Here is a 24,785-nt window from a genome sequence, read left to right on the forward strand (position 1 = left end):
CACTAAAAAAAATCGAAAATACTGTCACAAACATCACATACACATTTGAATACAATAAAGGCAGATCAAAATTTAGTTGTGAAATTAAAAATTATGAGTTGATTATTATTTAGTTACGGAACACATTGAAATCATGGCTTTAGACCTGGTTAGCATCGCGCAGCCACACTACATTCCTGGGTATGCTACTAGTGTTCCTTATTCTTATGAATTAATTGGATATGGAGATGCGTTTTCCTTACACAGCACAATCTTTATTTCTAAAATTATTCTAAACACACAATAAAATATAGATAATTGTCTAAATACATATGGCAAATTTTTGGACGAAGGGGTTTTTTGCTAGGTAGACTGTTGAATTGATAAATTACCTACAAGAATGGCAAAATTTAAACTAAACAAAATTTATAAACATTAAAAACAGCCTTGACAACCCTATTCTTCTTACCTCCAGCTATACAGGCCACTGTCCAGAATACAAGTACCGTATCGGCGACACATATGGGTCCACCACGCATAAGATTCTCCTGGACCCTAGCGTGAATCACTCAGAGAGGCTCGTGCTCTCTGATCGAACGGCTGATGATTTTCAGGTACATTGAGATAACGCTTAGGAATTACGATTGTCTGGAAGGTAGTTAGTTCAAATAAAAAACTATTATATTAAAAATAACAATTGTGTGGAAGGTGCGTGTGTTGCAGTATTATAGTCGGGGTAGTAAGTACTTCATGACAGTGCATATAGGATTTCCCAAAATTACGTCGTTTATCAAATGTAAATTACCCTGTGGGCCGTGTGCATATCTATTGCAGGGTTGTCTCCGATATAACAAAGGTAAAATGGGGTTTCCATCAGGGTTGCTATATTTTTTTTTTAATCACTTATTGTACGACTCGTAATGCGAAGCATTGGAGATTGCTTTTTAGGGTCATAGGGTGCTAAGTGCTTTACTTAGCGATCTAGTATAGGTACACAATAGCACCCACAATTCAATAGATATACTTACGCAGGGTCAAGTGTATGTATTTTTAAGAAGAAACATGTGTTTTTATAATTCAATTTCAGCCTGCAATATTCTCATTTCAAGAGAAAACAGCATCATTGCCTGCTATAAAATTATATTGTGGTGTAGGGCCCCGTTACTAACACATATGTGTTAATTTATTTATGAAACACAATGTACTATTCATTCGTTCGTAGTACTGTCATAATCTTAATACTTAATAAACTTTATTTACTTAGGAAATACCATTATTTTATGAGATTTACTTATAGTTTAGTCACAGAAATATGCGTCTATACGTTCCACCTTTTGGTAACTATGTAGGTACATTCTTGTGTATTTTTTTCGTAATAAACCTGGATAAGAAATATGGTACAAATAAACGTATGCTACTACTACTTCTACTAGGTACCATTAGTCATTAAATCTTACAGTAAATATAAAATATTAGATTATAACAAATTCTAAATTCGAGCAAAGCAACTGCGACTTCTACGTAAAAATGTCCTTGGTAAATAAAATTCAACAAACGAACCACATTGCGGTCTGGGTATCCTTGTAATGAATATTCATGAATATGGCACGCTTTCGATACCGATCTGTTTAGCAGTCCTCCACGCCACCTGGTGACTACAGCGTCACGCCAAAAACCCAGGTGGCATATCAGATTACGTCATTAAAACCCTTTTATGGGTATTAAAACAAAGGACATAAAACGTGTATCTACGTACCATAACATTTAATAATTATTGTTTTCTTACTATGGTTGTAAAAATTTAAATTTGTTTTAAAAGAATCAAACGTTTGGCGCGCAATCATTCAGAATGATTTAGCCACAGACTGAATAATAACATTATTTTATTGATTGTGAACATGGACGTATAAAAAAAGACGGACGCCGTATTACGAACAAACAACGTGAAGCCACCATAGTAAGCTAGCGATCGTGTAAAGACAATAAACACGCACACACTCTCACCATAGTAAGCTAGTCGGCCGCCATTACGTCGTGAACTACCGACTGATTAACTGCGTCACTGTTTCACAAAAAATATTTAAAATGCCGTCTTGCGTGGTAAATGGTGTCGCAACAGTACAATTTTAAATAACAAAACACAAGGGATTACATTCCACAGGGAAGCAAGTTATTTCTTTTATGTTTTAATGACAAAATTATTACGGCAAAATTTATAGAAAAAAATACAGCCGCCATTGTCATCAACACAGCTGTTGCCATGGCAACATGGCACACACACATGGATGTTTCGCCGCCATTACTAGGCTTCACTCAATGTTTAGGCGATATACCGTCCGTCTTTTTTTATACGTCCATGATTGTGAATCTATTTTTTACAGACATAAATTACATACTTAAGTATCTAATGCAAATTAAATGAAAAAAATACTTAATGCTTATTTTTTAATTATTTTAGATTTCGAAATTAAATAATAATGTACTGATTTCAGTGTGGTTGACAGTTTATTTTATCAATTTTGTTTTTTTTTTTACAGATATTTCGGCCAGCACAAACAGACGTGGATATCGTCAACGCGCGGTTTCGAAATGGCGACCCAGTGTACAAGCATCCCATGATTCCAGGATACGAAGGTATGAACTATTTTTTATCTAACATCTTTAAAATTACACTGGTTTCGCTCACATTTACTGTCAGAGCGGATATATAAGTACCTATAATATGTCCCTATGGGAGGGTAGTAAGCAGGAGAGGCCTTGGACAGGCAATTGTTTAAAAGTTTTTCATCTCCTAAATACTTTGACATATAAAACCAATATACATAATGAAAACATATCATTCCGTTACTGCGTCCTTCAAAAGGCATGAAATAAAGAAGAGCTGACACAAATTTACACTTATATAAGAGTAAATCCGCGCTTAATGTGATCATCATTGCTTTAAAAGGATTAAAAGATGTATAAAAGGCGGCAAAAGGCAAGTTACGAAACGTGACATAAACGTATCATGTTTTACACAACGTGTGCCAGAATCGTATCATCAATAAGTATTATCATTAATCTCAAATGTTACAACAGACAACATGATAATATTTTACGTTACCAAAACAACGTAAGATTCTCAATTTGGAGCGTAGGCTTTAGTTTTTTTTGAAGTGTAACAATTTCTGTTTGTGACGACATAAGTTAGTCATAAGTTACGATTATTATCTTCTTAGCTAAGTACCAATTTTTATTTTCTTTTCTTTTGATGATACCGTTCTAAACCTACTTATTTTCTTTGAACTTGTAAGGTTTGAAAAATAACGAACTCCTAGAGCGTCTTCTTTCATAATAAGTACATGAAAGCGCTGCATTTTATGCTATATATTATTATCTATCTTTGGCTAGTCTTTAATGTTTTTTAATTCTTGTTACCTGCTCAACTTCATATGAAACCCTAAATTACGGAATTATTAACGCAAACAACCTTGAAATAGCCTAAGTAGGTATTTATGTTCTGGAATTTTGAAGCTAGTGATTCAATAGACCTCGTTGAGTCACTGGGTCGTCTGAGGAATTTCTAGGTTTCCTGACTGTTAGCCTTGTTTGATCATACAGTCTGTTACATTTGTTTCAAATAAGTTTAAGTATTACCATCGCTTAGTTCTAAATGCTCGTCAACGTTGTGAATATGAATAATCCTGGTACGACCTTATCTACAGTTTCTAAAAATTAGTAAAAAAAAATGGATAATTTGTAGACATTTTATTGATTGACAATTTTAGGGTTTCCTATGATTGCCTTTAATTTATAAATTTCTCTCTATATTTGCATATAACTTATTTATCCAACTTTGCTTATAAGTATAACATGCAAGCGAGTAACTTACCAATAGATAACCATCGGGTACGGTACCCACGAAACGGTAATTAGTAATTACCGAAAAACGAAACATGCAATTATCTACCATTCGCATAAAAGTCAAATACACAGATAATAACAGCAAATCTGACAGTCTATAATTATCGCAAGGATACGGTATCATACCGTCATCTGCGTCCGCGTCGTGGATATCAGACGGCGTCTCTAACGGGAGTCGCTTCATTAACAATTACCACTCAGTGACTCAGAGGAACTGGATTGAAATGGGAGTACATGCTTGAATAATGCCCTTTTAAATGTACGTGCTTTGAGATACGGTTTGACCTGATACGAGATAGGTTTCCAGATTCGTTTTATTCGCTGGGCAAACAGGCATTAGTTTTCCCTACGATAAATAATATAAAATTGGTGATATTAAATTTTTTTAGTTTTAAGTATAGTATGCAATAATAATCTATGAAAATCTTGCGGAGAAAAACAGAGAGACATTCGTCTTCTTCTCTGCTTGTGTTTGAAAGATCCTTTTTAATCGGTAGGTTTTCTACCACGTCTGAACGCGCATTTTGGACAAAGATACACCGTGTCAGCGACTGAAGCTTTGTCAGAATTTCAAAAGTCGCAATTGAACCAGAGATCTGCTAGAAATCAGCTAGAGAGGGTCGTAGACTTGCAAGCGGGCAAAGGAAAACCCTGGGACTTGGTTGACCGATTCGTGAGTGATACCACACTTCTTTAAGAACGGAAGAGAAGGATGGAAGATGTGAATGTTAAAGAATGTTCGAGAACATTTTTGAATTGCAGCGCGAAAGAATCATGGATAATAATGAATAGAGAAAAATGTTGCCAAGTTGTTCATAAAAGTAATTAAAACTTTCTGTTTAGTCCGCAACTGCTGAATTCAAGTTACCCCTAGTGGTGGTGAGACCCGAATGTGCGGGAATACTCAGAGATCTGCCGATGGATGAACCGAAACTGTCGCCAGCTTCTCATTCTATCAGTCCGTACTTCATGGAAAATTCAGATCCACAGAAATATATCAAGAAAGGTGAGAACAAGGAAAAGACGTGCAAACAATAATCTATAGTGACAATAAAAAACTTTGTGTCGTGTTTAAAACGATATATTTATATATAAAACTTTTTGGTGAAGTAGCGATGTTAGGTCGGCTAAAATGTCAGTCAGAAATAAATAGCAACCATGGAAACGTGATGATTATAATGACAGTTACTCAAAATTCTTAACAAGCAGTTTTAGTAATTTTAATAAGGCGCTATTTTTTACATTCATCTATGTCGTACGGAAAAATTCATCAGTCTTTTGTCCGAAATCAAATTTGGGGTTATAATCCAGCAGAGTCGATTCGTAAGGAAACACTAATAAGAACATTAATAATTGTACCTAACTGCAAATTTTGAATTAAAAGTGACGGTAATGTTGAAATTTTTTTAATTAACAGGCTTTGCTGGACATGTGCCATATGGCTTCCAACGATTCGGGGATTCATCCAAGAAATTGACAAATTCTGCTCTATGTGATTTCTCATCGAATTACAGGCGTCGGCAAAGTACAGAATGGGCACCTGTGAATGTAGTCAAGTAAGTGAACAGAATTAAATTAATAATTCCTTTTCGAAAGAAAAAAATTTTGCTGGGAACTAAATAATTTTTATTCACATAGTTATACTAAATAATTTTGATTACATTAGTGCTTTTTATACTGTTTAGTGATCTATAAATAAATAAAACATATTCCACAGTTTGGCGATCGGGAGTGTTGTTATTTTTCAGAAATATCATGCATTTACAAAGACACATTTTAATTTTATTACGTAGCAACACTAAAATGATTTATTGATCGTGCGGTCGGCTCTCTGTCAGTTGTCAACTGTCATTGTTTTGTTGCGGCTGGTTTTTGTAAAAACACGCGAAATTTGTGCAATAAAATATCAAAATGCCGAAGAAAAAGCCCTTGCCCGACCTCTCGAAAGAGGAGAAAATGGTGATCGTGATATCGGAGATAATACAAGAGCTGCAGGCGGCTCACCGTCAGGGGAAAGATGTTAACCTTAACAAAATGAAGACCAGGATCTCGTCGAAGTATGGTCTGGATACGTCGCCAAGATTGGTGGATATCATAGCAGCTGTGCCGTCGGATGCGAAGAGTTACTTGTTGCCTAAGCTGAAAGCGAAGCCGATACGTACAGCATCAGGGATTGCGGTAGTGGCTGTTATGTGTAAGCCGCATCGCTGCCCACACATTAATTTTACGGGTAACATCTGCGTATACTGCCCTGGTGGGCCAGATTCGGATTTCGAATACTCTACGCAGAGTTATACCGGCTATGAGCCGACGTCCATGCGAGCTATAAGGGCTCGCTACAATCCATATTTGCAGACGCGTCACAGGGTGGAACAACTAAAGCAGTTGGGTCACAGTGTTGATAAAGTGGAGTTTATTGTTATGGGCGGCACCTTTATGAGCTTGCCGGAGGACTATAGGGACTATTTTATCAGGTAAGAACATCACAGTTAACATATAGTTGTTTGTATAAGTGAAACCACACATTTTTTGAATGATAAACTTTTATATCTATTTTGCTTATGTTTATTTCTGACAATAAATTATTGTCTTTGTCCTAATTCACAAAGACTGATTATAATAAAGTTTCTGATGATGATAAAGTTTTAGAAATATTCTAACAATGGCTTTCTAATTTATCAGTCAATTTTTACGTGTGTAGTTGATAAAAATGTGAAACAATTGAATCAGAACTGAAGATTGAATTTATAGAGGTCTTCCAGCAGTAACTCTATTGTTTTTCAATTCCATTTTTAAAGTATTTAGATACAAGCATAAATATTTATTTTGCTTTTTAGGAATCTCCATGATGCCCTATCTGGCCACACTTCAGGCAGTGTTGCCGAGGCTGTTAAATACTCGGAGAAGGCCAAAACTAAGTGTATTGGTATCACCATTGAGACTAGGCCAGATTACTGTCTGCAGCGCCACATGACTGACATGCTCAACTATGGTTGTACTAGGCAAGTATTATTTGATAATATGTTAAACAAAGGGCTTTTTATATCAATGAAAAAACTGATTTTTGTAATGATAATTGTTTTTATTGGTTGTTGGTGGTTTTTTTTCTAATGTGACTTATGGCAGAATAAGTACTTAAATAATAAATATTTTAAATAAAAAAGAAATGTACAGTGTAAATAATAGAAATAAATCAATCAAATATATCAAAAGTATTATTGTATTCAATCCTGTTTGTTTTTTCCAGTTTATAATATATATGTTTTTTGCTAAAGGTCTATTGTACATAATAGTCTTAAGACTACATAACAATATAGAATATAGATATTATATTTTATGTATTATCTGTGCTTCCAGGTTGGAAATAGGTGTGCAGTCTGTATATGAAGATATAGCCAGGGACACCAACAGGGGTCACACAGTCAAAGCTGTGTGTGAGAATTTCAACTTGGCCAAAGATGCTGGCTTTAAAGTTAGTACTTATTTATGTTAAGATAGTCCATAGGTTCTATCCGGACCAGTAGTTGCTGAGATTAGCGCATTCAAACAAACAAACTCTTCAGTTTATAATATTAGTATAGATAACAATAGATTGTTTCACAAATGCTAACTTGCATGATTTAATTAACATGCACTTCCAGCATGTACTTATTGTACCTAATACTTTACCATAATATAATCATTTTATCAAATCAAAAACAATCGACGACGCGGTTGGCGCAGTGGTAAAGTAACTGCCTACTGAGCCGACGGTCCCGGGTTCGATCCCCGGTCAGGCCAAATATTTGTGTGATGAACGCAATTATTTGTTCTAGGGTCTGGGTGTTATCTATATATGTATGTATTTATAAAATATTATATTTATCGTCGCCTAGTACCCACATCACAAGCCTTAATTGAGCTTACTGTGGGACTAGGTCGATTTGTGTAATAATGTCCTTTAATATTTATTTATTTAATTTCAGATCGTCGCTCACATGATGCCCGATCTGCCAAACGTCGATCTCGATCGCGACGTGGAACAATTCAAGGAATTCTTCGAGAACCCAGCATTCAGAGCCGATGGTCTCAAGATATACCCCACTCTAGTGATAAGGGGAACTGGTCTATATGAACTGTGGAAGACTAAGCGCTACAAGAGTTACCCGCCTTCCACACTGGTGGATCTCATTGCCAAGATATTGGCTTTGGTGCCGCCGTGGACTAGGGTTTATAGGTAAGTAGTAATACTGGGCAGAGTTTTATAATAGAGGAGACATGAATTTGAACATTATGGCTATGAAATAAGGTATAAATTTGAATTAACGATGTTTTATTTTTCTTATAATGGAGATATCCTACTTCCTACTCAATATTATAAATGCCAAAGTTTGTGAGGATGGATGTATATGTATGTATGTTTGTTACACTTTCACGCAAAGAACCGATTACAATAAAATTTAGCACACATATAAAGGATAACTTGGATTAATACATAGGATAGGTTTTATCCTGGAAATTCCCACGGGAACGGGAATTATGCAAGTATTTCTTGGAAAACGCGGGCGAAGCTGCGGGCGGAAGGCTAGTTGATTAGATAAATGCAATTCTTTTTCATTGAAACATAGAATGGGTCTTGATATGTTTAATTTATAATGAAAAATAAATAAAAGTGCTACTGAAATCTATATAGGCTATATATTTTCATCACGCTACGGGCGACAGGAGTGGAGCCGGGGTGAAACCGCGCGGAGCAGCTAGTAATAACATATAAGTGTAGAAGTTTTTGCGTATGCTCATTAATTCCACCATAACTTCTAAACAATCAACTATTCTAAAGAGTTAACTTTTAGGATTTACTCACAACGACAATTGTTCACTAAAATTGTCATAATAATTGATTACTGATTTATAATTATTGTTTCAATGAACATTTTTAATATTTATATAACTATTTTCAGAGTACAACGCGACATTCCAATGCCGTTAGTATCCTCTGGGGTGGAACATGGCAATCTCCGTGAGTTAGCGTTACAGCGTATGGCTGATCTGGGCACGGACTGTAGAGACGTTAGGACCAGGGAGGTGGGCATACAGGAGATACACAACAAAGTGCGACCGTATGAGGTGGGTCTAGTGTTTGTTTGTTTGAATTCGCTAATCTCAGGAACCAGCCTCGATTTGAAAAGGATTTCACTGTTAGTTAGTTAGTCCAATTATCGAGGAACGCTATAGGCTATATTATAGCATCTCGTTAAAACCATGCAATAGGAATGGAAACTGCGCCCGTATGAGGTGGGTCAAGATATTTTTTTGCAAATATTTTGAGTTTGTCTCTTTCTGAACAATTTTTTTTTGTAAATGTCACAGGGAGAGTGAGCAACTCAAGGATTTTTTTGGGTTTATTTTTATTTATTGTTATTGTTTTAGAGAGTTCTGAAATTATAATATTTTTTTTATAAATGATTATTTCAGATGTCACAAGTTTGTATAATGAGAACAGAACATGAATGATACTTGATGTGTTTGTTTCAATATTGTTGTTGTTATAAAGAATTTTATTTTGAGTGTTTGTTATAAAATTCTAGTGGTCCGCCTCGGCTTCGCCGTGGTACATTATTTAGTATCCTATGTCCTTCTCCTGGCTGTAAACTACCTCCCTGCCAATTTTCAGCTAAATCGGTTCAGCCGTTCTTGAGTTATAATTGGAGTAACTAACACGACTTTCTTTTATATACATATATAGATCTATTTCATTCATCCATTTTATTTATTTTTACGCTAGATTATCTCAAATATCTAGAAAGTCAGATAATTCTACCATGAAGTTATAAGTAATAGAATAAAATATTGTGTACTTTTAAAAATGTATTGTTTTAATTTTTTATGTTAAAGTGAAACTTTTATTATATCGTCTCAAACTTTTTGGTCTGTGTAGCGCATATCGCGTGACGGTCGAACCGTACGATAATTATCAAACAAATACGATAATTTTGTGCCTAAGTTTCACTTTTACCGTGGTTTCATAAAACCACACAACATTTTTTTTAATTCACAGGTAGAACTAGTCCGCCGCGACTACGTAGCGAACGGTGGTTGGGAGACATTCCTTTCTTACGAAGATCCCGATCAGGACATTTTGGTCGGTTTGTTGCGTCTGCGCAAGTGTGCCAAAGACACGTATAGACCTGAACTGAAGCCGGGAAAAGATGCAGACTTTAAGCAGTGCAGTATTGTACGGGAGCTGCACGTTTACGGGTCTGTTGTGCCGGTAAGTGGGGGGTAAAAGGGGGGGGATGGGTAAATAGGGGGGTGGTGTGTTTGACAGCAAGCAGCAAATGCACAGTTCAGTGTATATATTATATTAATATGTATTATTTATGTATGTACTTGTACGTTAAATGTATGAAATAACTTGATATTCCTAGATGACTAATTAGATGATGTCTGGATGTATTCTGTTTCACAGATAAAGTCTAATGACTTGATTTATTTTGTATAATAATTAGATAATTATAAATTAACTAGCTTCCGCCCACGACTTTGTACGTGCATCCCCGTTTTTCCCCGCTCCCGCAAGAATTTCGGGAAATCCTTTCTTAGCGGATAACTACGTCCTAACATTTACCTGCATGCCAAATTTCAGCCCGATACGTCCAGTGGTTTGGGCTGTGCGTTGATAGATCACTATATCAGTCACCTTTGAGTTTTATATCCATACTTATTATTATAAATGCGAAAGTAACTCTGTCTGTCTGTCTGTTACTCAATCACGCCTTAACTACTGAACCAATTTGCATGAAATTTAGTATAGAGATATTTTGATATCCGAGAAAGGACATAGGCTACTTTTTATCCCGGGAAATGGGATAGGTTTTATCCCGGAAATCCCACGGGAACGGGAACTATGCGGGTTTTTCTTTGAAAACGCGGGCGAAGCTGCGGGTGGAAAGCTAGTAACTAGATAATTATAAACACATTTCTTGCAGGTGAATGCTCGCGATCCAACTAAGTTCCAGCACCAGGGTTTCGGTATGTTACTAATGGAGGAAGCTGAACGTATAGCGGTCGAGGAACATGGCTCTGACAAAATGGCGGTCATTTCCGGTGTTGGAACTAGGAATTATTACGCGAAGATTGGATACCACCTCGAAGGACCATATATGGTCAAATCGTTGGCCTAAATGTTTTAAAAATAAATGTTGTGAAATTTAATGTCTTATTATTTAGACTAATTGAGTCTTTGGTGTTAATTAATGTTCCTTTTTTCTCCAATGTAAGGATTTTTGCTTAGAATACATATTATTATATAAAGTGAGGTAGAAGCGGCTTGCGCGTAAAACACGCTTCGTTTGAAGTTAGCTAATTTAGCCGGGTTGTGTATAGTCGGTTACAATGCCGACTCTTTTCAGCTAATGGTTTAAATGTATATTCTATCTTTGTCTAACGAGGACCGGCTTTAACTGCAAGTATGTTCGCATATACCGCTTCTACGTCAATTTATATATGTATTCTAAGGTCTTTTGTAGTTCGCGTAAGCACAAATTTGTTTTTGTCAATGTGTAGTCTTTTAGTACCAGTTATCTTTATGGAGTATTTAATGTGTATTGCTGTAATTGTCGAATTGACGTAGAAAATGTACTGTATAATCTAAAAAGATTTTTTTTTTACTTATTTTTTAATTGGTTTAATGTGAAGAATTTTTTGTTTTGAGCCTTACAATAAAATTGTTGCCACTTTTAATATTTTAGGTTACACCTACTAGATTTGTTTTAAAAATTTTAAATATTATATTGTAAATGTTGAGGTTTCTGAATATAAAATATATGAGTCCCAGTTTCTTCTACATAATATTATTATTTGTATAGGTCTATAAGACGTCTTTGTTATGTACATTAATTTTGTTCTTTAGCTGATAAGAAAAATAAGTGTCTATTTTATCGCTAATAATATAGCGAATGTATGTTCTACTAAGGGCTTACATAGACTTACTATACCACTATAAAGGTGCTTTTCCATCAGAAGCGTAGCGTGCCTTGGCGCGGGGGCCCCGTATAATTTATACGGCAGATACGGCGGTAGCTACGCCCCTGTTTTCCTTTAGAAATGTGCGAGGATGCTTACCGAGAGTTGTGTTTGTAAAAAAACAATTATATCGCTTCATTTAGCCATTGAAGCGATGCTATTGGTTCTTTTCAAACACTTCCCTCCCTACGCATCCACACACATCTCTGGTGTAAAAGCACCTTATAGTTATATGTATATGTTAATTAGGTAATCATCTTAACTATAACATAAAAATAAATCTGAATGTTTCTATGTATTTTTCCTATTCTCATATCGACCGTCTTACTAGTATATACTATGTATTTGATATTTTTAAATATACAGTAGTAGATAAACATTTCCTTAATTTATCATTATATGTACTCGCTGTATTGAAAAGAGAAATAAATGTTGTCTACCAAAAAGCTTTTTCTTCCATTAATCATTATTTCCTTCCAGTGATAGGAGCATTATTTCAGAAATTTATTTTGGATCAATAATAAAGAAGAACCAATTTCAAGAATTATTGAAGATTTCAACAATAAAAATAAAAATTGGTAGTAAGATTCAAAACTCGCCTAACAAAAATGTCAGGCGCATAAAATTTTACTATACGATGGTCGGTTCACAACTCGGTCTTTTTTTAACTTACATAGCAGTTATATATTTTATATTTATATGAAAATATACGTCGAAAGTGTTTAAAAAAAAAAAATACGTCGAAAGTGTTAAATAACTTTAAAAGTAAATGGTGAAACTGGCCTAAAGTATATTTAATATTTGTCTATGATTGAATGCAGAACGTTATAATGTACATACATTTTGATCTTTTCCTCCATACATTTTAATCCTCTCCTTTTCCCTTCCCAGGCCTGATCCTCCGCTATCCATAAACCCGACGGAGATCTACCACAAGCATGTCGGAATGTTGCCGAATTATGCTGGCCACGTGCCGGGTTGTTTGTTCAGGTGTGTTTTATAATATTTATTGTCTAGGAGTAGAATTTTTTGTAGGATTCACTTTAAAGTAACATAGCTAGAAATCAAAAGCATTTAGTTTGTAGAACAGTACAGAAAATATATCTACTGGATTAAGGCAATTACGTGGTTCAAGGACCTTGATGATTCTGTCACTACATTTGAATTTGTTTTTTTAACCGCCCCCTATAATATACATCGTTGTTGAAGAAAAAGTGACCAAAGATTAAGGAATCGTAAAATGTATCGTATTGTATCGTAATGTGTTAGTCGTTTCTACCTAATTTATGCTTTCTCTGAGAGGCAGTAACATTTATGAATAGTAAATATTGTATACTATGTATGTTGTAAATGTAATGTAGGAAGAATCATCTTTCAAAATTAACCTTATTAAGCAAGGTCTCTACTACATGACCCATTCTGGAGACATTAAGATGACTAAGCATGTAATTATAAGTTCTAGAGTGGGGAACAGTTAAGAAAACACTAATTTAAAAATTAATCTTATTCTACTCGGAATCTACTATATTCTGGAGACCTGATGATGACTAGGGTGGAGAACATCTCACCTACAGATATAAAAAAGATGGAGTACATTATTTGACGTAATTCTATAGAACGGCCTCTATCAGGCAGATGTATTTAGCGTTCTCTGTACATCTCTACATACCTAGTAGGAATATATGTATGCAACCTACACACACCGAAAAAAATAGGGTAACGGACAAGAAATCGTGCTTTTTTCGACTAGTTATGTATTTTGTAGTTAGTTAGTGGTTGATTTTTTAAATCCCTTACATCTTTGAAATGAGGAAAAAAAATGTGTTTGGATTTTTAAACATTAAAATATTATACCCATTTAAGAGTTTGGTGCCTATTGATCGACTATAGCAGCTTCAAATCAAAAATATTGTAACGTGTTTTAAACTGAGTTTATTTCTTTCTACTGTTTATCTTTAAACGCATTACAAAATGAGTGATTTTCCTGCGACTGAGGTTGCCAGAGCCATAGCAATGACAATGTCATACCTTCCGTTCAAATACAGTGTAGGTGTGTCGGTATCTATGGTCTATTACAAAGTTCAACGGTATAGTTAAACAGTCATATTATATGTGTTGGCGCGGGCAAGGAAGTAATTGGGCAACTGACGCTTTAGATGACCGTTTTATAAGGGCGCAAACTTGGATAATGTATTATGTTGTGGCTTTGGAAAAATGCATGTGGCGTGTGTAAATCAGTACCACCATATTATAGCAACAGGAAAAATATAGTACAGTTGAAGATCAAACATGAGGGCTTCGATCAAATCTTTTTTTTATGATGTTGTAACTTTAAATTTATGGTTTTTAGCATTGTTTCCTTTATTTGTGTCTATAAGATGTCACCGTCATCTGATTAAATCTGATATTTGTTTGGATGACTAGGCCGAACGTTGATTTAACACGCATTACTATGACGTCCTTTTTTTTTTTTTTTTTTTTTTTTTTTTAGTGGGGAAATCTTGCATAGATACCCACGGCCTCTGGGGAAGAGGCCGTGGGTTATGTCGGATTCCTACCGACCAAAACCCCACTGTGTTCCGTCAAGCCGCATCAACGACGGGGCCACGGGTATGTGTAGAATTCATCCGTGACCCCATCAGCGGCAGCCCGTCACCGGGCCCAAACAAGCTAAGAGCCTGCCAGCTCTACCCTCATGGAGCGGCGTGAGCGGAACACGTCTCACGCCGCCTCATCCCACCGGACAATGGACTAAATCCCCACTCCATTGCCCGGCGCCCCTCGTCAAGGAGGCTGGTTGCGGCCGCGTAAATCAGCCGCAACGCGACGACGACGCCCAATAGGACGTCGGCGCCGGATCGGGTCCGCGTGAGGATCCCTCTCGCGAACCCGCTCCGCCTCCTCTTTCCGCGAGATCACGTCCTCGGAGAACGTGATCACCGCGCGCCAGGATCTGTCGCTGCCCACCATTGCGCTAACAATGGAGGGCAGAGAGAGATCCGACCCGACGACCGTGACCAAGCGAGCACGGGGCTCAGCCCACGCGGGGCACACGGCAAGTATTACTATGACGTCCTGCGTCCAACTAGTTAGCGAATTGTAATAGGTATAACCCTTTGAACAGAGCGGATAGAACGTTCGGCATATTGTTGGATGACGAGTTGTCCTTTAGTCATTCAATTAAATGTGGTCATTTAATGATCGCTCTAGTCTTCAATCAAATAGCAGATTCCTCCAGATGACTGCGACTAATATCTAGTATCTTATTAAAATCCTCCGATTAAACAGATTTTCCAAAGAGTTGACATCTTCAGAAGAGTATAGTCTGAACTTCACGAAATAAAAAGAAATAATATTGAAAAAACCTTCGTTTTTCATTTAAAGATATTTATAATGACACCTAATTTGTTTATTATACTATCGCGAATGTTGGGTTGTAGAATAAAAACGCCTTCGTCACACTTAATATTGCACGCCTCATAAGCGAAGCGTTGAGGTGGGTACTACTGTCACTTCGCGCAAAACATCTGATTTTTCAAACTTAAAATGTCTTTATGTATCATACATTGCACTTGTAAGATAATACATACACACACATATTAAGAAAAAACACTATTTTTAACGTTCATGATATTTTTGATGTCATTTTTGTTATTTAAACTAGTTAAAAAACAGTTTAAAAAAGTTCTGTCTTGGACGTCCGTGTGTCTGTATGTGCGGATCCTTTTTCTTGTTAACACGATAGCGACCGAAATACTTTACTAATCGAGTCTTTTTTTTTCTCTTACGCTTGAGTATGCTCAGGAATAGAACCCTTTCATTTTTCAGGGTCTGATTCGATGTGGTTTAATTGTTATTAAATAAACAAAAAAAAATAATAATTAATAAATATTTATTAAAAAAAAATTATGAGGCGTGCACTTTTGGATTTTCCAAATTATTTTTTTATTATTCCGTCACTTGGTACAGTCACTTCTTGATTCACAGATTTTCGGCGGTATGGCGACCATTTGGAATCGTCCGAAAAGTATGGCATGACGATTTTCGTAAATGGCTGAATAACGATGGTTACCTGTGCAAAAGTTAGGCTGGTACAAATGGTTAAATTATTTTTTTTAAATCAATACATTCACGTCGGTATGGCGGGCTGTAAGTCACACCGGAAAAGTATGGCATGTCACTACCGCCTACATCTTTTTATGGGCTATCGGTAAATTCTAAAATTTTTGTGTTACAAATCGTTTGACTTCCGCTATTTATCCGACAAGTTTGACTAACGCCCCCGCGACTAGTCCGCCGGTACCAGCGTTCTGACCATCATTTTTCTTTTTGTCATTGCGTACTAAGACCCCTGTAGAACCGCCATCCTGTTACAAATGACCCGGAATTTTGTGTCAGTATCTCCCGACTCCCGGCCTAATATAATATTTTACTGTCAAAAATTATCAACACTGGATATTATTCAATGACGCCTTTCAAAAACAAAACTAATTTACAAACAGATTTTTATATCTTTACATACCTATTTTTAACTTTCATTTCATGAACTGCTCATGTAAATACCTATTACAATCTGGTTTAATTTAACAAAACATTCAATTCGGTAAATTTTAGCGTTATTTTGCAAAAAAAAACCGCACGTACAGTCCCCCGTCCGAGTCGAACTGACACCGTCAAATTTCGTCGAAAATATGCAATAGAGATGAGGTTTTATGTGAGTTTTATTATAAATTCGAGTTTTTTCTCGATAATTTAACGATAATAATGAAAATTGAAAAAACAATCAATACAAATTGGTACAAATATCATAACATATTTTTTGGTATAAATTTCATGTATAAATATGTAGCCGTTTTCCTAACAAAATGCGTTTTATGTTCAAAAAGGGGTTGATTTGTATGTATTTTTTTTATGTTTAGGCCGTTCTAAAATGAAAAGTAAACAATACACTTTGTTAATTATATCCTTGAGTATCACATATATTTTTTTTAAGACAATCGTATCAACAGTTTCTTCAACAAAATTCAATATGTATAAGGTATTTTTCGGTTTTGACTATAGTGATCACCTTAAATCAGAAGCAAATGTGACCGAATTACCATTACAAACATCTATACCTAGTTACCTAGTGTTTGCCCATTTATGATAACAGAAGAATGATATTCACGATTTATGTTTATAGACACAAATTATTTAATCTTATATTCAGTGCAACGTGGTATCCTTAGTACTTACTACATAAAATTATCACCATAAAATGTTTTGTAATGTACTTATAGCCTTGTATAATTCTATAAATTTATTGACCAGTTGGTAACGAGCGAAGGAAAGAAGAATGTTGAATTTTATTATTTAATGCAGATTTGTTTATTTAATGTTTGTTTCATTAAAAAAGGGAAGGTATGTGATATGTGTAAGGGAAGATATGTAAAATAAACTGATTGTTTTATTTTTGTTTAGATTTGGCAAAACCTACGGCAACGATACTCGCGACGCCAAGCGGTGGCTGCGTGGTGACTTCAAACCTTAAAATTTTCAAGCAAGTGAAACTAAATCAAACAACATTTTAATGAAAATTCTTTTATTTCCTTTTATACAATATATTATATACATATTTTGAGTATCAAATCTTTAATTTCTTCAAGCCTTTATTTACAATTTTGGACTTAGTTGAGTACAAACAGTAAAAAGAGTATAAATCCTTATTTCTTTATTATATAATTAATTTTCTTCGTTTCTGAGTATTCTATTTCTTCTTGGCGTTCCACTCCTTGAGAAGTTTTTCTGTTAAGGCGAGGTTTTCGTCTTTCTGCAATAAGAAAAAACATTTAATATTTTTGACAGATTTCTAATATTGACCCAATGCCAACGCCATCTAGCCTGAAAAAAGTTAATCAATAGATCAATGAACTACAAAGCTATCTGTAAATACAGAATATTCTAAAATCTAAGTGATAAGGCCGCCTATTAAACTATACTATCTTTTTGTTTTGTATACTTATATTAGCAATAAGTTTTATACGTATAGTTTTATTGAAGAGTAATAAATAAATAAATATTTATATTTGAAAAATAATAAAAAAAATTATAGCTTAAATACAATATGTATTGATCTGTTTTTCAATTGAAAGAATGCTGAAAAAATACAATCTAATACTAGGGTAAATTTTTACTTTTTTTATTTTTACGGTTTACAAGTTCTTGTGAAAACAACTGCTAACTAGAAAATTCTAGAATACCTAAATTAATTACCTTAATAAAGCAGAATCTAACGAAGTCCTCTCCTAAATGCTTGTGTTGTTCGGAATAAAACGCGGAAGGTGGTATAGTTAGCACGCTCGCTTCTTTCGCGAACTTTTTGGTGAACTTGTAGTCTTTGTACTTGTCTGGTTCCGTGGAGAGGTCTATTTTGTTTTCTGGAAATTTAAATGTTTATAACAATTATTATTATTCGATTACTGAGTTTTTACGTAAGCATTAAAATATTTCGAAACATTTAAATATTTCGTTTTTTAAATAGAAATGTGTGAAATATGAAGAAAACATTTTATAGGTTAAGAAAACAAAATTTTGTAAAATTTGTAAAAATGCTAGTAATTAATAAATTGCATGCCTTAAATAATCTAAAATAATTTAAATAACAAAATGCAGCATTTATTTTTCATTTAAAGACAAATACAACAAACAAAGCTATCAACAAATTTAGACTAACAACACACTGAAAAAAAAATCGATTCAACAATTTTTTTTTACCACTATCCATTCAGTTTTAAAGATACATTTAGGATAGATGCGGTAAGCGACTTTGCTTTAAAGTTAATACTATGTAGTGATAAGTTACAAAAACTACTCACTCAAGCCAGTCCAATTGGCTACAATAAAGTACCCTCCCTCGGGTACAGTGGGTTCAAATCCGTTTTCCCTCAACACACGCACGAGGTTATCGCGCTTGGCCAACAGATCCCGCGCTAGAGACACGAAGAAACAGTCGGGACTGTTCACACGCGCCAGTTCGAACTCGAGCGAACGGGCTACTGCTTCCTGGGAGGAATTAGGGATTTATAGTACTAGGATGAAAAAAAAGAAGTGAAACTTCTTTCGCAAGATTCAAAGATACCAAAATCGCTATACTCTATGACTTGACGGTATTACCATGACGCGACCTTGAAATTTTAATCACAACGCGCCTAAAGAAGTTCCACTTGAAAAATGGCTCACAAATTTTGAAATAACAGGAAAGCATTGAGCCGATCTGCGACATCGCACGTATACATTATAAATATGTGAGCCATTCTGTCTAAAAATAAAATCATACACAAAAAATCCGTCAGTTTTTGTCCAATGATTTCAATTTTGATTGGAATACTATTTAATCATAGAAATAATGTATTTTATTGGTATTCGCATAAGAAATACATAAAACCCTAGAAATTAGAAAAGTTGGGACTAAATCTCACCTGTACAGGAGTACAGCAAGTGTACACACAGTTCTGATGGACCACTTGAAGGTTCTTCATCAAAGTAGCTGGTCCGTACGCCCATCCGATTTTCCATCCGGTCACCGAGAACGTCTTGCCGGCTGAACCGATTGTGATGGTGCGCTCCCACATGCCGGGGAGTGTTCCTGAAAAAAAAATATAAGTATAGAAAAATAAAAATTTATAATAAATTAAAATAAAACATCGAATATGATGTCTGCGGACCAAGCGCGCAGTGGAATATTAATAAAGTTATAAAATATAATCTTATACATAAAATTCTCGTGTCACAATGTTAGTCTGCATACTCCTCCGAAACGGGTGGACCGATTCTCATGAAATTTTCTGTGCATATCGGGTAAGTCTGAGAATCGGCCAACATCTATTTTTCATATGTACCACGGGCGAAGCCGGGGCGGACCGCTAGTAATATATAATAATATGACTTTTAAAATGCACAACTAATATTATTTAGCAACACGAAACGAGAGCTGAGCGTTATATCACAGAAAAAAGTTGCAAAATTGGAAAAAAATATCCCTTTGGTGCAAATTCATTTTTATAAAAGAATCATCTTGTACAAATAAAAGATACCTGACGATGATGTTTTGAAACCAGACGAAGTTTATTGTAATAACAATCTAAATAATGTGGACTTAAGAAATTGTGTGTTTCTTTACTATTAAATGCAGTTTCATCAAGAGGTAACAATACAAGATATAAATTATAAAATAAAAGACCCTTAATCTCTTACCTATCCTAATATGTTTTTTGGGTTCATACACCATCCACTCATACACCTCATCGGCTACACACAACACGTCATGCTTTTTGCACAAGTCTGCTATCATCTCAAGCTCATGCCTCGTGAAGACCTTCCCCAGGGGGTTGTGGGGGGTGTTGAGGAGCAGCATCTTGGTTTTGGGGGTGAAAAGGGAGGCTAGTTCCTTTTCATCTAACACCCAGTTGGCTGATGTTTGTTCGCCTTCTGTTGATTTCTGGGAGACAAATTTAAGGTAATTAAAAATATATATTTGTGTATATTATGCGGAATTTTAAAAGGAACTCATTTTTTTATTAAAATTACCTTTTCAATTTTTACAACTAATTATAAAAAAGATAAATGCGTTATAACCAAAAGTATATAAAACTAGTGTTCCGCCCCGGCTTCGCCTGTGGTACATATTAAGTATCCTATGTCCTTCTCTTGGCTCTAAACTACCTCCCTGCCAATTTTCAGCTAAATCGGTTCAGCCGTTCTTGAGTTATAAGTGGAGTAACTAACACGACTTTCTTTTATATATATAGATAATTGTTTCTTTTCATTAATTATAGTCCGGGATACATCGCCCATTTTTGCAAGTGATTACTATCAAGCTAATTTTTCGTGAGTAGCTTTATTTTGATGAGATGCCCAATAATTTCATGTACAAAACTCTGGATTGTGGTAGCTACCAGAGGAAACAAGGATAAAATATTTTGATTTGATGGTTCTCAAATATTAATTACTAACTGAATGTTTTTTTTTGTTCAATCTCAAGATAATTATCTAAATTATTCGAAAAAATATTTGTCCTACAAAATCTATGGTTTGATCAAAGAGTCCCCCTTTCCAATGTGTATCGATAACGAAGTCATCATAAATGATTACTAACCAGCTGATTTTTTTATTTTCACTTATTTAATACTTATATAATTCAACAGACATATTGTCCTACAAATTGCGTAATAAATATTTGAGAACCGTCAAATCAAAATTTTTTATCCTTGTTACCTCTGTAAGCTACCACAATCGAGAGTTTCGTACATGAAATTATTGGGCATCTCATCAAAATAAAGCTACTCACGAAAAATTAGCTTGATAGTAATCACTTGCAAAAATGGGCGATGTATCCCGTACTATTAGTTTCCATGTCATTATCACTCATTAAATATCAATCAGGTAAGTTACACTTTTTTGTTTTACTTTTTTCTGTCTGTACCAAACTAGAAATAATAACATACTAACAGGTTTCAAAGCAATGAATTTCGGCACACCACCAGCCGATTTGATCATGAAGTCGTAACAATCGAAGAATGGTTCAATCACTATCACTTCATCACCGGTGTCCACGTGACCTGAAACATATAGCAATAGTTTATAAACGTAGAAAAAAAGACGCGTGGCACTCGGGGACTGCCGCGGTAAAGCTATTGCATGCTATGCCTTCAAGCCACACGTCCGCGCCCGTCGGAGTGGGGAGCGTGAGGTTTTTTCGTTACGGAATTTCTCGATTCGGTCCCCGCGCTCAAGGCACGCGATAGAAGCTATGCAATAGCTTAAAAAAAGATTCACAATCACAATGTTCAAAAGTTGTCTGAAACAAAACATTGCCTACGCGTGTATAAGGCAGAGTTTACTTATGAGTGCAATGGATTTTGAATTTTGATCGTTTCTACATCGGAATAAGGTGTTGATTTCAATGAATATTTTATACAACGCCGTTTTATATCAAAGTTTGTAAACGAATGTCTGTACGCGTTTTTGTATTTTGAATCACATGTCATGTCCTTGACCAGTATATAGTCTAACAGCATTATGTATTTCAAAGCGCTGAATTAAAGTGAAAAAGTAGTTTATTCATAAAAGGCGGACAAGGTTAATAAATAATTATTGTCCATAATAAGATTCTAAGCAAATGTTTTAAGCCATAATTAGCAATTTCAATGTAATAATATTGCATGAAATGTAAAGTCTGTATTTTGTATTATTATCAGTCAAAAACAGAAGAAATTTTATACATATGTAAAATTATCTAATTATTATTATTTGGATTAACATATTAAACTTCTTTTATGTGTGGCAACTCTACAAAGCCCATTTTACAACTATTTGTAATTAAAAATAATAATAAAATAACTCATTAGTCAGTACCTAAAATAGTAGAGAACAATGCTTCATATGCTCCACTTGTTACTAGAATCTCTTTGAATGGATCTAATTGACGATTAATCAGCGGCGAATATACTTTTGCCAAATTTTGTACTAATCTTGGATGTCCCTGAGAAATAAAACATAAAAATAAAATAACTTGAATATAAACATTTTTTTATAATAGTTGTGTTGCAAATAAATACAATAAATATCGCTAAAACATACTGTAATAAGATTAAATTATTGTATTGTTATCAATTCTTGATAAGTGTTGAATTAATTATGTCAGTTTAAAGTGGTTTAAAATTGAATCTACAGGCAAAAACATCCGCAGTTCGATATGTGTGTCAAAAAAATTATGACAATTTTTTTAAAATATATAGGTGTTTGTGTGTTTTATTTAAATAAATAAATTGTAAAGATGTAAATGTTATAAGACCCCCATAGTTGAAGAATGTTATGTTTATCTTAAATGTGATATGGGTAGGTAAATTTATTTTCATGATAAAAAAACCATGGCATTCAACTCAGCAGATAAGGAAGTAAATTGTTTCATAAATTTATTTAATCTTATGAAATTGTTACATTCATTTGTAAGTTTATCATATTGATTTATAAGTTTATCAAATACCCACATGAATATGAAAGTTTGAGATGAAAGATGTTTATTATATGTATGTTTGTTCCTCTTTCATGTCAAAATCACAGAGCAGATTTGGATGATACTTTGCAGTGATGTAGGTTATGTACCAGAGTAACACATAAACTAGAGAAACACTTTTTTCTGTGTGTAAAACTATTCGGCACAGCTAGTTAGTTAGTTTGGTTGTTGTCTTTGGACTTACTTTCAATACAAAATCATATCTACACTAATATTATAAAGAAGAAAACTTTGTTTGTTTCTTTGTTTGATTGTAATGAATAGGCTCATAAACTACTGGACCGATTTTAAAAATTCTTTAGGTTATATGTTATATGTTAGGTTATATAGGGGTATAGGTTTTATCCCGGAAATTCCACGGGAACGGGAACTATGCGAGTTTTTCTTTGAAAACACGGGCGGAGCCGCCGGCGGAAAGCTAGTATATTATGTATTTGGTTGTTGTCTTTGGATTTAATTGTAATACAAGATAGTAGAAGGATTGTTAGCTATAAGATTGCCACCTGAACATACTTTTCTTAGTTTTTTCTTCTGTGTGTTATGTTAATTTTGTGTATGAGCAATAATTAATTATCTATTATCTAGATTCTAGTACATATAAAAAAGAAACTCACAAATCCTCTGGTATACTGATTAAGTAGACAATTCTCCCCTGTGGCTATTTCGCTGAGGGCTTTAGTCACATGGTCTGGTGGGGGGAAGTCCGGGAAGCCCTGGCCGAGATTAACGGCTGGCTTGTAGTCTGCTGCCAATTGAATATATTCCACCCTGCAATTTTGTACATTAATTTAAACAATAGGGAAGTGCAAAAGGGAACAAAATTGTGTTACAAACATTGTTAATTATATGTAGTTACATAGTTAATTAATGGTAATTACTAATTAACAATGTAATATAATATCTTATAGTCATGTCTGTCATAGATGGGTAAAAAATATTGTTTGGTTGTTCCTGGTGGGTAATTTTTCATCGTGCAAATGTTTGGTCTACCATTTTTTGGCATATTATTCCATTTTTGTATTTTATAGATACAAAAGATAGATTTTATAATTTGGTATAATATGGTTCAAATGTTAAATGCTTATCTTAAAGGAAGCAATTAAAGTTTGATAAGCAAAATAGAACGAGCTTTATTTATGACTTTCACCAACTTGTCGTTGATAAACAGTCCAATAAATATTTTTAATCAAATAAGTAAAATTATTATTTGGGTCGACAAAATATAGCATAAGAAACTTAAATTTCTCTCGACAAATATCTATGAGAGTAGAGATAACATTTAAAAGATGCAATTGCGTAATCGAGCAACGCATTGATAAAGATATGAATAAAATAAACTTACCAGACACTTTCTTCGCCGGCTCCATATCGCGACGGTAGTTTAAATTTATTGTTCATTATAGAAACGGTCTTTATTCCTCGACGAATCTCTCTTGAATGCTCACAAATCAGTGTGGCGGTACAAACAACTTTCCTCCACCTAAACATCATTAATATATTAAAGAAATAATTGCTGCTGTCTTATCAGAATATAAACATAACCTTATTTACTGACAAATGATACGTTTTTGTCTTTGGTAAGCTCATTCAAAACATTGTATTTAAATTAGATATGTACATACATAGAGTGCGAATTAGTTGATAACAATGTGCTTAATTTTGTTGTTTTCTTTGCCAGATTTTAATTAATTAATTATCTACTTTGACAATTGATATATCAACGTGACACTGACAACCGACATACGACAGTTGACAATTCATTATAATGGTGCATTTACACAATGGCACGAATAGAATCGAGGCGAATAACGAACACGCACAATATAAACAAAGCACTCACTGTTCG

The 24,785-nt window shown here is 34.5% G+C and overlaps 3 protein-coding genes across 5 annotated transcripts; 2 read left to right on the forward strand and 1 right to left on the reverse strand.

Moving 5' to 3' along the window:
* Positions 1-96: 96 nt before the first annotated feature.
* LOC149489431 (CIMIP2 protein GA14893-like) lies at positions 97-17,522 on the forward strand. The gene is made up of 8 exons (XM_089713713.1): positions 97-180; positions 455-593; positions 2,517-2,613; positions 4,380-4,555; positions 4,726-4,888; positions 5,300-5,438; positions 12,778-12,876; positions 17,347-17,522. The coding sequence occupies exons 1-8, from the start codon at positions 134-136 to the stop codon at positions 17,414-17,416; spliced, it is 930 nt and encodes a 309-aa protein (XP_089569839.1). The 5' UTR covers positions 97-133; the 3' UTR covers positions 17,417-17,522.
* Positions 5,721-11,076, forward strand: Elp3 (elongator complex protein 3). 2 transcript variants are annotated; one of them, XM_089713084.1, is made up of 7 exons: positions 5,721-6,356; positions 6,720-6,884; positions 7,240-7,354; positions 7,848-8,098; positions 8,823-8,992; positions 9,924-10,132; positions 10,851-11,076. In XM_089713084.1, the coding sequence occupies exons 1-7, from the start codon at positions 5,794-5,796 to the stop codon at positions 11,043-11,045; spliced, it is 1,668 nt and encodes a 555-aa protein (XP_089569210.1). In that variant the 5' UTR covers positions 5,721-5,793; the 3' UTR covers positions 11,046-11,076. The 2 variants fall into 2 exon arrangements, with proteins under 2 accessions (XP_089569210.1, XP_089569218.1); XM_089713092.1 differs by having other exon boundaries at positions 8,823-8,988; positions 9,920-10,132.
* An 80-nt stretch (positions 17,523-17,602) lies between the features above and the next one.
* Positions 17,603-24,680, reverse strand: Kyat (Kynurenine aminotransferase). 2 transcript variants are annotated; one of them, XM_089713612.1, is made up of 10 exons: positions 24,562-24,680; positions 24,282-24,419; positions 23,554-23,707; positions 22,279-22,405; positions 21,373-21,482; positions 20,119-20,362; positions 19,344-19,510; positions 18,741-18,927; positions 18,139-18,302; positions 17,603-17,695 (listed from the first exon to the last, which is right to left on the reverse strand). In XM_089713612.1, coding segments are annotated over exons 1-10 (1,356 nt in total). In that variant the 5' UTR covers positions 24,564-24,680; the 3' UTR covers positions 17,603-17,632. The 2 variants fall into 2 exon arrangements, with proteins under 2 accessions (XP_089569738.1, XP_089569730.1); XM_089713604.1 differs by lacking the exon at positions 24,562-24,680.
* Between the last annotated feature and the right edge of the window lie 105 nt (positions 24,681-24,785).

The sequence above is a fragment of the Colias philodice genome, chromosome 3 (assembly GCF_061535455.1).
Source record: "Colias philodice isolate Cphi_HAF_F1 chromosome 3, ilColPhil1 Martin Lab GWU primary, whole genome shotgun sequence".
Taxonomy (NCBI): Eukaryota; Metazoa; Arthropoda; class Insecta; order Lepidoptera; family Pieridae; genus Colias; species Colias philodice.

Coding starts and splice junctions, on each gene's coding strand:
- LOC149489431 (XM_089713713.1), top strand. CDS start 134: ATGGCTTTAGACCTGGTTAGCATCGCGCAGCCACACTACATTCCTGG. Junction 4,556..4,725: donor GGGACTTGGTTGACCGATTC/GTGAGTGATACC, acceptor CTTTCTGTTTAG/TCCGCAACTGCTGAATTCAA. Junction 4,889..5,299: donor ACAGAAATATATCAAGAAAG/GTGAGAACAAGG, acceptor TTTAATTAACAG/GCTTTGCTGGACATGTGCCA.
- Elp3 (XM_089713084.1), top strand. CDS start 5,794: ATGCCGAAGAAAAAGCCCTTGCCCGACCTCTCGAAAGAGGAGAAAATG. Junction 6,357..6,719: donor TATAGGGACTATTTTATCAG/GTAAGAACATCA, acceptor TTTGCTTTTTAG/GAATCTCCATGATGCCCTAT. Junction 8,099..8,822: donor CCGTGGACTAGGGTTTATAG/GTAAGTAGTAAT, acceptor AACTATTTTCAG/AGTACAACGCGACATTCCAA.
- Kyat (XM_089713612.1), bottom strand. Junction 22,406..23,553: donor ATCAGTATACCAGAGGATTT/GTGAGTTTCTTT, acceptor TTTATTTCTCAG/GGACATCCAAGATTAGTACA. Junction 18,303..18,740: donor AGCCAATTGGACTGGCTTGA/GTGAGTAGTTTT, acceptor TTAAATTTCCAG/AAAACAAAATAGACCTCTCC.